At 34.9% G+C, this 14,449-nt stretch overlaps 2 protein-coding genes across 4 annotated transcripts; both read right to left on the reverse strand.

Annotated features, from left to right (window-relative positions):
• Positions 1-4,289: 4,289 nt before the first annotated feature.
• LOC118058948 (uncharacterized) lies at positions 4,290-5,183 on the reverse strand. Its single transcript, XM_035071756.2, has one exon. The coding sequence runs from the start codon at positions 5,096-5,098 to the stop codon at positions 4,514-4,516; it is 585 nt and encodes a 194-aa protein (XP_034927647.1). The 5' UTR covers positions 5,099-5,183; the 3' UTR covers positions 4,290-4,513.
• A 2,295-nt stretch (positions 5,184-7,478) lies between these two features.
• Positions 7,479-13,936, reverse strand: LOC118058949 (ALBINO3-like protein 2, chloroplastic). 3 transcript variants are annotated; one of them, XM_035071757.2, is made up of 14 exons: positions 13,554-13,934; positions 13,369-13,475; positions 13,134-13,261; positions 12,972-13,043; positions 12,599-12,700; positions 12,195-12,254; positions 12,013-12,078; positions 10,985-11,032; positions 9,873-10,022; positions 9,728-9,783; positions 9,469-9,586; positions 9,035-9,121; positions 8,523-8,632; positions 7,479-7,936 (listed from the first exon to the last, which is right to left on the reverse strand). In XM_035071757.2, the coding sequence occupies exons 1-14, from the start codon at positions 13,886-13,888 to the stop codon at positions 7,834-7,836; spliced, it is 1,542 nt and encodes a 513-aa protein (XP_034927648.1). In that variant the 5' UTR covers positions 13,889-13,934; the 3' UTR covers positions 7,479-7,833. The 3 variants fall into 3 exon arrangements, with proteins under 3 accessions (XP_034927648.1, XP_034927650.1, XP_034927649.1); XM_035071759.2 differs by having other exon boundaries at positions 13,549-13,687; XM_035071758.2 differs by lacking the exon at positions 7,479-7,936 and having other exon boundaries at positions 9,035-9,096; positions 13,554-13,936.
• Between the last annotated feature and the right edge of the window lie 513 nt (positions 13,937-14,449).

Here is a 14,449-nt window from a genome sequence, read left to right on the forward strand (position 1 = left end):
ATAGCGTAAAAGTATATATAAAAATAAAATTAGACATGGAGAATGGGTTTTCATCGTATGTTTTTCTAGTAATTTTACGATATTTAATGAGTAATTAATTACATCCTGCTAGTTAAGAATCTACTTTAAGAAAATATATAAAGAGATACAACAACAAGAAAGAAATAATGGAATTTTATATCCTCTCTCCTGTCCGTACTATGTTTTTATTCAAAGTAAGCCTCAGGAAGTGAATAGTAAGATGCTACCAATTATTCGATGATAAACATGAAATTTTCCACTGTTCCCCTCACTAAAACTCATCATCTAAAAATCAACCAAAAATACTGGTCCCGAGCACGCTCTCTTGGATCACAAAACTGTCCTACAAGTTTTGAAAAATTCCAACTCCAACTCCTAGATGGAAGTGAAACTAAATGATAAAAATGAGACCCTTCTAAAATCAGAAGATGAGGGTTTAAATTGATGAATTTCTAAAATTAGAGGAGTGTCCACTACGCGTTAAGCCTATCTGCTTTTGCATTTCAAGATTGTTTTTGAAAAAAATTAAATTTTTTATATTTTTTATTTACTTCAAATTAATATTTTTTTTATATTTTTAAATTATTTTGATGCATTGATTTTAAAAATAAATAATATATATATTATTTTAATATATTTTTAAACAAAACATACTTTAAAACATAACTATATCTCAAACATAACTATAACTACACCCCAAAACACAATGGATGATTTTTGATATACTTTATGAGGATGCAAGAAAGATACAATCAGTTGTGCTACGCAGATATGAAAATAAATAAAATAAATAAATAAAAAGTGTAAGAGATGTTTGGAGGAAAGGAAGAGTCGTGCTTGTTGGAATTTAGAATAGAGTAATTAACCCGTTAAATCCATTATAAACCCATCCATATCAATCTCGAGTATTTTTTTAAAAGAGCTAAACAATATTTGTTTTAATAAAAACAATCGATATAATTCGACCAAATAATATCGGGTTTTTTTCCGGGAAGTTCCTATATCTAGCCTCACAGCTATGGAGCAGAGAGAGCAAGTGTTCAATTACCATCACCGTCGTCCTCGCATGGAGACGGTGAACCAATATTCTGTCGACTCTTCAGCAGGTTAAAGGTTTTTTTTCTTTCGGCCCTTTAATTCAAGAATCAAAATGCAAAGAAACCTGCATGCCAGAATAAACCTCTTGAGCTTTTCTAGGTTGGCAGCCCAGTCACAACTTGAACTGAGTCTACTCAACTCGCTGGGCGACAAGTGGGCTCTAAGAGCTCCAAGAGGATTCTTCTCAGGTCATTGCTTCCAAACAAGATTGAAAAGTTTCCGGTCAATCGACGAAACTAGTTGGAGGAGGGCACTTTGATTTAGCTGTACTAAACATTCACAGTAAAAAGAGGAGAACCCAAAGGCCGCGTTCCTAATATCCTAGTAACTCGGAACCGGGCACTAAAGCTTTCGCAGCCATGCTCGAGTGAACTTAACTACAGAATCAAGAATGTCACTTGAACAGCAGTACAGATACAAATACGATACTGTTCATGGAGCTTTTGACCCTCTGACCGTGGTTCTATAACTCTAGGACAAAGTGCAGCAGTCACAAGCAGTGAACCCTGAACCGGGTAAACAGAGGATGGAGGGTTAAAAAAAGACTGTATCATACATTCTTCTTTTTTTTTTTTTTTGGTTTTGAAGCTCGTATACCTGGAATAGATTTCACCTACCAAGATCAAGTCATTGACTCCTGTAATTTAGCTAAACGACAATGCATTCACAAGAAAATTTATTTTTCCCGATTTTTCTTTCTTTCTTTTAGACCCAAATGATAACTTGGAAACAGATCATATCTGTAATTAGAAAATTCACATGACTTGATCTTTCCGAAAATTTGGGTGAACGATAAGCTCAGAGGCGCTAAAATAAAAGTTCAATCACGGGCAAAAGCCATGAATTAGAAAACTGAAGCTTTCTATCACATGCATTGAGCAGACAAGAAAGATATAGTAAAAGGTGCATCACTTACACGTCTCATGGTGGATGCCCTTCTAGGCAGCTAGGTATGGACTCCAATCTTATTGACAACGAAGCAGAGATAAAAACAAAGAATCTGATAAAGCTTCAAAAAAAATCGCAAATAAGTTTTCCTTCTCTTTCTCCATTGCTGGAAGGCAAGGATGTCGATATTTAGGAGTGATTCAGCTGACAAAAAGAAAGGGAAAGCTACATTCTATCAAACAAGGATCAAGGCATCCCACTTTGGACAGGCCCCTACTCATTGTTAAGCTCGGCATTTCAAAAAGCAGTGCTCTCTCTCAACGAGGTAGACAACCAAAGGGACAAAATGCGACATTGGTGGAATGGGGGCTGAAATAGAAATAGAAATACGCGGCACTCAATGCCAGACGATATATTCTGTTTCGGTTATGATAGAGATGGTACATTTTGTTTCGATTATGATAGAAACGGTAGTGGCGCGTGGCGAAGAAGAGAGACGGTGCTTTTGATTAGGATAATGACAAAGATGGTCCTGGTTGATCGAGGAGGAGGGGCCAGTGGAAACAATGCGTCAACATTGCAGAAAAGTGGACTGTACGTAACGAGTCAGACAAACTGGGAGAGAGGGAGAGGAGACAACAAAAAGAAAACGGGTAATTGTTAGAGCTTAGAACTTCAAAAGAGGAGACGGGATAAATAAACCAAATCCTGCACAAGCCAAGGCTTTATCAACAGAGTAGAGTGCAAAAGTGCTGATGTGAGGAATACTGGGAGAGATAAAATCAAACCATGGCAGAAATCAACCAATAAAACAACTGAACTATCTCTCAACTCCTTCACTATGTATCCTGCAAGGCTCCATATGGATCCCTAATCACTCGTTGCATAGCTGAACTTTCTTGCAATCGAAGCCTCTTTATTTCCTTTCAGTTGTATTGGATAAGCATCCAGCCTTCTTAATGGATTTGTAAAAGCAGAACTATATTACGGGAAAACATTAGTTTCATTAGGATGGCCTGCCCTTCCAAGGACTACAGGCTAATGCTGCAACTCAACAGCGAGAAATTCAAACTGCTAAATCCATGATACAGATCCGTGAGCAGTGTTTCTTTTTTGCCTACTTCATGTCTTTTTAACAACGATTTGGATGTTCTAATATATATAAACAAAAAAAATTATTTTAATTACAAAACACATTTTAAAAACATCCCAAATTACCTTTCGTTTAAACCTCAACTTCAAAATATCTCACTATCATTTCACCATAATTTTTCCCCAAAAGTGACAAATACCATCCACCTACACAATTAACCATGTGAAATACCAACACATATCACCCTGAGAATCAAAATATGTATTAAAATAAAAAAGCTAACCAAATAGATTAACCTAAAAATAAATGGTGAGGCCTCCTCAGTTTGACCAAGGTATCAGATCCTCGCAAGCAATCCCTTCGAAAACCTGTAGAATTAAACCCTCTAGAGGTTGCCATCAGGATGCCCAGGATCCACACACACACACACACAAAACGATTAAGAGGGTATCTCTCAAGTGCTCCACTTTGCAATAACAATCACTCCCTTATCTCCCCAAATTCCCGAATTCCAACCAAATACACACAAACACACAGGGAGAGATAAACCACATAAATCATCACACTAAAAGAAAAACATCAAACAACATTAAGATGATAATAGCAACCACATGTTATTTCCAGTCAGCAGAGCACAAGAAATTCAACTGACTTCATAAATCACACCTTAGGACGACTGATCACAATTCATCTGTGCCTGAACCTCGTCAACGTCTCACCATGCTAAAAATTTACCCAAAAGCATTCAGTCGACATCCAAAACTAATCAATCATACCACCACCACAATTAGTGACCACGCAATAGACAGCTATAAGCAGTTAAAAGAAAAAAGAAGGGCAAGAGCTGCTAATAATGCTAGTTCAAATTGGATCAACCTTAAAAACAAATCGCCAGCATCCACAATTCAACTGCAGATATAGACCTCGAACTGAACCCATTACAAGATACAGCCCTTTCATGCAATTTCTCCAACTAAACCTCCACTACTAGTAATTCAATATCAAACAAAAGTTGCCCACCGAGACACCTACGATTCACACAGAGAGCTTGATAAAAAAAGGCTCGTCACGTTCCATTTAAACTCTGCACTTTACAATCCCAGACCCATTCCCCTCAATTACCCCACCTGCACTCAAACAAATCAACCCACGCATACACACAGAAACAAGCCATAAAATTCATCAAGGCTGAAAGAGAACATCAATCGAGAATAAATTGATAATAACATCCACACAAGTCATTTCCAATCAGCATAACCTAGGTTAAAAATGAAAAGCCAATAACCCTAGTCCAAAGAACAATAATTACACCTAACCAACCACCCCAAAGTTGAATTCTTTACACAGCACCAAATTCAAAGATCCCAGCCTTTTCCACCCCCGCAACTTATTTACCTTCAATCTATTCCTCTGCTAAGCCTTCAATCCCAATCCATGCTTTCCATGAACACACCCTGGCTTCACATGAAGAAAAGGACTCCTCTTTGAACTACTCATCTTAGTAAATATCCTTTTGCCTAATTTCCTCATCCTCTGCCTCCCTAACTTCCCACTCACATTCCATGGCACTAGCTCGTCATTTAACCCATACCCGTCGTCTTCGTCGTCGTCGTCCTCCTCCTCCTCCTCCTCTTCATCATCAACATCTTCAATCTCTTCCCCGTACTGAACCCTCGCAGCAGGAAACAATATAGGCCCCATACGATAAACACAACGGCCTTCGTCGTCGTAATCTTCATGAAGATGAGAATTGACATGAAAGACAACATCTTGGTCTTGTTGGGTGTCTTGGGCTACAATTTCCTGTCTTGTTTTCGGTGATCTTGATGAAGACCAAGAGACAAAGCCATTTTCAAGACTATGTAGAGAATCAGAGTCAGAATCTTCAGCATCAGATTCATTAATGAATTCCCAGTTAGAGAAATCATTACCTTCTTCGTAGAAAACAAGATCTTGTTCTTGAAAGAGTGGTTTCATGGTGATTGATCTCTTTGCCATTTTTCTCTCCGATTTTTTTTTCTTTCTTTTCCTCCGATTGTTGGTGTTTCGTGTTGCGTTCTCCTTAAGGATTCAAGTTTGGATCCTTTAAGCTATTTACACGTAGTAGTAGATCATGTGACAGCAGTTGTGGTGTTAATAGCACGTATTAATCACAAATAGGCGTGTGACACGTGGAGGGAATACATAGCTGTCCTTTTTAAAAAAAGAATAATTTTCTTTTTAGTTGCCACGTGAAGCATATTCGAGATTGGTATCCTCTCCTTCAGGGTTAGCTCCTGCTCCTTCGAATAAACTGGAACTGAACTTCAGCGTTAGGCAGTGTTTGGCGGTTAGAAAATACTTTAAAAAAATTTAATTTATTTTAATTTTTTATTTTAAATTAATATATTTTTAGATAATTTTGATGTAGTGATATTAAAAATATTTTTAAAAAATAAAAAATATTATTCTAATATATTTTAAAATAAAAAACATTTTAAAAATAATTTTTATCTATTTCCAAAATCTATCTTAGTTTAATTGCACAACGACTACTTAAGATTCAAGTAAAGATTTCATTTTTTCTCCTTTTTCCTTTTTTTTTTTCCTTTCTCTTTTTGATTGAAAGAAAAGGTTGCTTTCGAAGTGTCAATGACCACGACTCGTTAACAGTAAATTAAAGTTTTTTTTTTTTTTTGGAATTTTTGTAAGCTCCAAGATTATCTTTTTTTTTTTTTCCTTAACGGGATTTAAAGAGATTTTATTTTTATTTTGGGGTGGTTGGATAGATTTATAAAAAAGATATTTGTTACTTTAATTTAAATTTTTTTAAAAATGGGATCGATACTAACAAGAACTTAAATGATTTTTAAGATTCCCACAGTCCCCTTTGCAACCCTTCATCAGAGAGAACATGTGAAAATCAAATGCAAGCAACCATAATAACTGTTGTTTTTTTATGGTTTAAAAATATTTTATTATTTTATTTAAAATTATTTATTTTATTTTATTGTTTTGACATTTTAATATTAAAAATAAATTTTTAAAATAAAAAATATAATTTCTTGAGCCCTGTGCAAATCCACAACAACTCTCTTATTGTAGAGTGAAATCAAATGCAAGCAAGGGAGGCAAGACCGGAGACGGAGAGAGCACTGTACGAATTCACAGCAAACTCGCTCTTGTTATACAGTGAAATACAGGCTTGATGCTTTTGCTTTTGTTTCTTGATGTTTTTTTATTGATTTTTTCAATATTTTGATTTTAATATACTAGTATTAAGAATTAAAAAAATCTTAAAAAAATACTATCTTAATTATTTTTCAAACAAGAATAAAAAACAATTTACATTACAATTCCCAACACAGTGTTGGAAAAGTATTTTTATTTCAAGTCGGTGGGACTACAATAAAGCTGAGGCTTCCCTCGAAAATTCGAACAACAAAAAAACCACAAAAAACAGGAAGGAACTCATGACATGGAAGAATTGTGTTTGTTGTACGAAGTGTTGTTGCATTTGGTTAGCGAGATAAAAAAAAAAAGATAGATATAAAAAAATAAAAACGGCATTTAATTAGAATAATAAGATGAAAATATAAAAAATAAATTTACCCTAATTATTTATATCTCTTTTGTTATAAGACAATAACTAAAAGTTACCTCAACTAGCAGGTATGGAGGCATGTTTCAGAACCTTCGTCTCCAATACTACCGAATGCAGACGTGGGAAGAGTCCAATAATTATCACAGTCTTAGTTGGGTCCACAACATATAAAATTTCTAATTAAATTAAATTAAATCCCCCTAATTCTTGGAAGCTGCCCAATTACACGGATTCAAAGTTCAAACTAAGTTTTGGGACACAATTAACTGGACGGAGTTAGGCTGGATGACATCTAACTAGACGGGGCATTCAATTAGAAAAGCTAATCAAGTACAGGAAAAGTAACAGGGCATATTCGCCGTGTCCGACACGATAATAAAGTTAATTATGTTGAAATGTTAATTCCAAAATACTAATATCATGCCCCTGATGATAAGTGTCGATGTCATGGAAGACCTCCTTCCAAAATACTAGTGCTTTCGGTATTTTTCAATTGTTGTCGAAGTTTTTTGCTGTCTTCTCGGAAAGAACATCGATGGAGATTCTAAAACAAATAAAAAACTTCGAGGGAGGAGGTAACAGTCTTGCCCACATCCCCGCCTTAAAGGAGAGCAGTTCCCCAGGTCGGCCATGAAACCATGAATCCACTTCCCACCACTGTCCCGAAGATACCCCCTCCCGGGTTCTGTTTACCAGCACCATCCATGATCAAATCAGAGCTTGTGAAAGCTTGAAAAACTGTTTGTTAAACTAAATATCTTATACATAATTTTTAAAAACTATAACTAAAAATACTTTTCTTAAACGGCAACGTAAAACACACCCAACTTAATTATGGTTTAAGTTATCATAAGAACATAAATGTTGAATGAAAAAACAAAAAAATAAATCAATCATGCATATCCCTACTGCCTATATACCGTCCTAATTCCACACCAACCCGAACTTATGTGGCCTGGCAGAAATTTTTTTCTCGAACTTGGATTTATTCCAAGTTATAATTTATTAACCTAATTAACAAATAATAATTATACAAAAAGTTATCACGTGTAATTGAATTAGGTCTGTGATCTCCTCTCCTGCTGCTAACAAGATAGCTGACAAAATTGTCCTATTTTCGCATTCTTTCAAGAACTCCTAGCGAGAACGATCACAAGCATTGGTCCAAGAATTCCTTGCGAGAAGGATCATAAGCAACAACTAAGCGCAGATATTTCGCAGCCTCAGCATTGCGATCTTCCTTGCTTAAAGCACTGAAACATCAATTTTAGTGACGAATAAAATACAAGTTACGCCTAGCAAATATAAAGTGAAAGAAAAGTGATGGAAAAGCAAACATACCAACAAGTTCAGTTTTAACAAGCTAAGGATCCATAAGTTCCACATTTTTTGTTTGTTGATGAGTTCATTTTTTATTATTATTTTTTTTTCGAACAGAAACCTTCCATTGCCTCTCAAATATAAGAGAATCAATCCACCCAATTATTCACAATCATAGCCATCGAAGTTGTATCTTCTTTAAGAAAAAGTAAGTAGGCATTGTCTTCTCTACGGTAACAATGCATTGACAAAAAAAAGGAAAAACACAGGTATTGTTCTTTTCTTTTTCTTTAATGGTGTCACTTTAACTTATCAGGATTATCACAGTTAATTATATGGACTTCACAAATGATGGTAACTATAGATACTTATTTTTTTTATAATTGTCTCTCAAAGCATCATAGGCATTTGAAAAACCTGTAAAATACCTTTCCTATTTTATTTTTTTTCTAGCACAAGAACTTGACTATAAATATGTATATATTGAAAAAAAAAATTATTATTTGCTTGTAATCATACCTCGCAAGTAATAATAAACCATCAAAATAGTGCGCTTTGCTCTTTGGGTCCTCTGGTTCTTCCAGACTTGTGATTCTTTCTAGGTGCATAATTCCTTCTGCATTCTTCCCCTACACCAAAAAGAATAAAATAATGAAAACCTGACACACACCATATATATATATATATATATTCTATGCAGATACATCAATCAAATTTGAAAGGCTGTCAAGTCAACTCAAATAGTTGGAGTCACTCACTAATTACTATGCCCAGCATAATGCGGCTCCTTCTATCACGTTCAAGTGGGGACAAGGGTTGGTATTACAAAGTAATTTTAGATTAATCTCAGATGACTAATCACTACAGAGTGTAGTGATTAAGAGTGCAGAGAGGATAAATAAGGAGAAAGATAGTTCCCTCCAGAAACACATGAATGACAAATAGTGACAGAACATCCCTTATTAACAAAATCTGTAATGCAAGGCAGCATTTTACTCTACAACAATAACAAAAGTGTTCACGGTTTTCACCTGACGAATACAGGCAACACCTGCCCATTGTGATGCAAGAATTAGATGATCCACATCCTCCGCTGTTGGATGGCCAGTAAGAATGAGCTGAAGGAAAGTTAGAAATAATAGTTTCAAATTTATGTGGAGTAAAGCATGCAATGTAGACAAAAAAAATTATTTACAAAACTCAGAAAGAAGATATATTTAGTGTCAGAGAAGTTAACAGATACTAGTATCAAAAGATTGCAAATGATGGTGCCTCGTTCATAAATGAAAGAATGTCATCCAGAAAATTGCAGCATATAAAAAGAGGTTTCTAACTTTCTATAGCAAGTGACTGGAGACAACAGTAGCCCTCTTCAAAATTTTGTGATAATTAGAGCTCATTCAAAAAGAAAGCCCTAGAGTAAAATAGTGGTTGAAAAGAAGCCAATAAAAGAGGTGTAGGTTACATTGGAAATAGCACGCTCTAAATGATCAGTTGCCTCTGCATGGAGTCCTTCTTGCAGTCGAGCCTGCCCCATAACAATTAAAGCCTTTACGTGGCCAGGGTCCTTCTCAAGTGCCATTCTGTAACCAAAAGAAAATTATGCAACACAACATGGAATAAGTTGGTTACTGGATTATAAATGTAAAAAAAATATAAATAGAAAGAAGGGAATAAGTTGGTCATCTGGACAGAAGAAGAAGAAGAAGGCAACAGCAATTTACTGCAACAAAGGAATAGCTCTGGCTCTATGCCCACTGGATAAGAGTTTAACAGACAGCTGTCAACATTGACAACATGAAAAAGTGTGAAAACTTGTAACATCTCCACAATGCAAATACTTTATTTTACTTGTACAGCACCACTCACTACTAGTAGTTCATGAGGTGACAAATTTTCTGGAGAAACTTTGGGCAGTTCATGTGTAACCATTTCTGCAGAAAGTGCAGGTGCTTTTGGAAAATCCTTGTCCAGTAACCCTAATTTTGCACGAACAACAGGAAGTTTGAGAGATACTTGCTGCAAGATTGATTATATCGTGTCAGACAATGAAACCCACTCTTATCATTCCTGCTTAGGAGTTAAAACAATGAACTTCAGAATAAAAGATGAATTTGTAAAGTAGATCCTAAGAACACAAAGGGAAAGCTAGGGCAAATAGGCTGGGATTAATTTTATCTGCAATAGTGCACTACTCAAGGTGCCAAAAGATGGCATTGCCCATTGTACACTGGCAAGGACAGTTGAAAGGTTCAAGAATGGAAATGACAATCTGAAGAAAAAACTCCCACCAAACTATCTCTACCCAATTAGAGCATCAGACAGCCAGACTTATTATTCTCACTTCTCCAGAATCCACAAAGCTTTGCAAGAAGCAACAAATCCAAAAGTATCAAAAAGCAGGTGCAACTGTAAAGTGCTTTGCACATGAGTGATTAACAAATGATGTTTGCTATGTCAGATGTGAAGCTAGGCATGCCACTGCTTTCCTATGAACATGTCACAAAAAATTGGCATCCCCCAAGTAAGCTAATAAACCATGTAAAAGGACTTCAAACAACACGTTTCACAAATAAAGCTATTTCTTTTGTCTGCCGGTTCATTTAGTTCTCCATATACCAGAAAATGCAATTATAGAGTTAGAAAGCAAGAAAGCAGCCAACCACAACTAGATGATTCTGTACATTGTTTAATAGTGAAAATCCTTTTTCCATTTATCTGACCACATTGAAAGCTTTTGTACCTTCCTTACCTTTTGTTAAGTTTGTAAAGAGGAACTATGTCACCAAATGTATTATGGTTGTTCAAGGATAAACTCCCCAAGGAAATTCACCTTTTCAAATGAAGCAACAACTGTAATTCTTTCCTTGGACAGATAAAGACGTACTAGAAAATAATATCACATGTATAACCAAGATAAAATCTGCAAGGTATGTAAAGGTAACAGATATATCCTGAAACCATAAAGTGTGATAACTAACCTGTATTGCAGTTAATGAACTGTTGGTAACCCAGTAAACTAGACTTCCCTGAAAAACAAAACAGACAAAGCAAATGTGAATCTGCACCAGGAAGGGTGTACAGAGAAGCTCAAAATCAAAATAAAGGGGTTATCTTTCCAGATCAAAGGTACTGTGAGTGGAATCCTTTTATCATATCTTTACAATCGCTTACTAAACAAGCTGCAAAAATAATAATGCAATGACTTCATAAGTGCATTTTCATTGGACTTTGATTAGTGTTCTTCCTGCGTTGTATGAGGATGAATAATTGTGATGTGGAATGGATCAAAGGGAGTGTAAAGTCATTGAATGCATGAAGGCCTTGTGGCTTGAAATGTGGGGTGTAGGAGAGAACATAATGAAACCATTCCTCAGACTTCAACTCAATAATTCAAAAGCTACCACCTTGCCATAAAATATCTTCTTTATTGGTGTAGTTGATTTTACCCCACTTACAAAAATTGTACAATATTGAGAAGGAAAAAATGGTATTGAAAATTCATGAAAACATAGATTTTATCAAAACAGAAGGTCTGTGTTGTTTTAGCAAGGAGCAAAAAAAATAAAAATATATATATATATATATATATACACTCACACACAATTAGAAGAGACGTTGCAATATAGAAAACCTACATGAAACACTAACAACCATTTATAAAAAATAACTATCTTTTAAAGTGAATAAAGGAAAAGAAAATTATTATTGGTTTGTCAATTGGTACATAAAAAATCCATTTCAAAGGATTGCATTTTCCAAACCATATGGAGTTTTCACATTACATCTTTCTATGTTGTTCATAAAATAACTTTTTATAACTATTATTCATAAAACTTAATTTAATATATTTAATATAATCATATTTTAAAAAATACTTAATTCCAATGGTTTGAATAATGCACACGTCAGAAATCACTAGTTTAAATTTCCAAGGTGGTAAGCTAAGAAGAAACCAATATCATATAACAGGCTAAATTCCTAGAAACATGAAGTCATGCTATGTTACCTGTGGAATGCAGCAACCAATGAAAAACAAAGGCAGCATCATAAAATTCAGATATTTCCTGTAGTACTGCAATAACAGACATTTTCAATCACTTGCATGAACCAAAACGATACTGCACATATGAGAAGGAGAATTCAATCATTATACAAGAATTAAGCAACCAATGAACTTGTAGTGCTCACTTCTGATAATAAGCCCAATAGGCCACTTGTGTTCCGAACAGAAGATCTGTCAAAAGAGAACTGAAAAAAATATATCAGACGAGTCAGTGAACTATCCAAACCATTGCCATGTATAGCTAATCAAACCTTTGCTACCAAACCTAACATCTTTAGAAACTGAAACCATTTCCAGTAAAAAAAAAAAAATTGTCACGAGGCAAAGATATGTTAAGAGCTATTATTCATCAAACTACTAATGCAGCACATTGTCAAAGGTATGGGAGTAACCAAGTGTAAATCCAACATTTTTTAAACAGATATCTTTTGTACCTTGCCCTTCAATTCCTCTATTAACACAATTGCATATCTCATTCACCAGAAGGAAAAAAAAAACAGAGAGTGAGAGACAGTATAGGGCCCAATACGTGAACATTAACACCGTGCAAACCAGCAATAAGAAATGGAAAGATCGGGCCTAAAACACCATGAGGAAGTTCAGTCAAGTTCTGAAACCATAGAGCGCCACCCTGTAATTAGTACAGAAAAGTTTCACAATTAATAATAGGCCAAGTAATTCAAATGCAATGTAATGCATGATTACAATTTCTCAACTGTATCAAAGTAACTGAAAACGAAGATTAAAAACAGAAGTTATTACGCTGTATAAAACCAATACTCCAACATTAACCTCATAGTTGAACTAAAAAACTACAGTCAGCGCCTGAAAATGTAAAGAAAATACAAGTCCAACAAAAGTCTGATAACTTAGCTATAATAATAATCCCATCATTTCCTTACACAATCAAACCCAGGATGATTATCCAGACACATTCGTCGAATACTGGTCATCCACAAGAGAAAGCACGGTATCTGTAAATAAATTGAGTAGTAAAGGCGACATTAATAACTAGATTAAATCTCCAATTTTTGTAACAGGAGAAAAGGGATAGATTGGTCCACCTGTACAGAGAGGAAAGCAAGAAACCATAAATAAGAAGGGCAGCCAATTGCTCTTCTTTCGTTTCTAAAAAGAGATATCTGCTCGATATAGCTTCTTCCTGATAGAGGTGGTGGGAATAGAGGAGGCACTATGAGAAATAAATGCAAAAAATAAAAATTATTGTAGCTTAAAATTGTAATTCTAAAAAAAAAATACTTGGGATGAAAATAAAAATAAAATAAAACAAATACTTACATTTAGAAAAAGACTGAGAAATTTTCTTAATCTTGTGCATTTGCAGAACATGTAAAGGAAAGAGCGTTAATCTCATTGCCAGTGTTGATGAAGCAATGATTATCCACCTGCATGATTTAATTTATTTCTTAAAATAAAACAACTAAACCAAAATTGAGCAGAGAGAGTGAAGTAAATTGCCTGACCATGGGAGACCAGTGAGATCATGATATGAATCAAGCAACCAAATCATTGAGTCTACCGGAAGAATACCGTTAACAGCTCCATCCTCAGTCTCGGTGGAGACAGGATCAGCAAATTCTTCGAAATTGATAGATTCGGACGCGGTGCGAGTCGACAAGGATCGACAGGAAGGGAAATTAAAAGAAGCAAGTGAGTTGCGAGACGATATCGCATTTGAAGGTTGTGAAGTGAGAGAGTTGGGGTTAGGGCTAGGGCTAGAGTTCGTGAGGATACGAGAGAGCGTGGAGATAGGACGAGAACGACGAAGGGCTGAGAGTAAAAGACTGCGAGTTGCCATTACCACTTCTGCGGGAACAGAATACCGGAGTCTTTATTCTTCGCAATTATTCTTCTGACCTTAAAGACTCATTATTTCCAATTCTTTATTTCAAAATTAATTTTCTCATTTTATCTTTGTACCTCGTTTGTTTCCTTGAAACTAGTTTATGAAAACCAGTTTTTAATTTTTTTTTATGTTTGTTTATTATTAGAAAAGTTGATCAATAAAAAATATTTTCCAGTCAACAAAAAATACTTTCCAATCAATTTTAATCAATGAAAAATTTGGTTTGGTTTTCAGGAAAATATTTTCCCTTTAGCTGTGTTTGCTTTCCAGAAAGTGGTTTCCGGGAAATTATTTTCCAAACTTTCTTGTGTTTGTTTGCCATTAGGAAAGTTGGTCAATGAAAAACACTTTCCAGTAAAAGAAAAATTTGGCTTGATTTTCAGGAAAGTGTTTTCCTAAAAAATTTGGGGGAAAACACTTTCCGGAAGTTGTGAAAAATTTAAAAATGTCATTATTTGCTGATTATATCAAATTTGATCCTCAAACTTTTGATCGCTATATATATTTTGTTTT

The sequence above is a fragment of the Populus alba genome, chromosome 9 (assembly GCF_005239225.2).
Source record: "Populus alba chromosome 9, ASM523922v2, whole genome shotgun sequence".
Classification (NCBI taxonomy): domain Eukaryota; kingdom Viridiplantae; phylum Streptophyta; class Magnoliopsida; order Malpighiales; family Salicaceae; genus Populus; species Populus alba.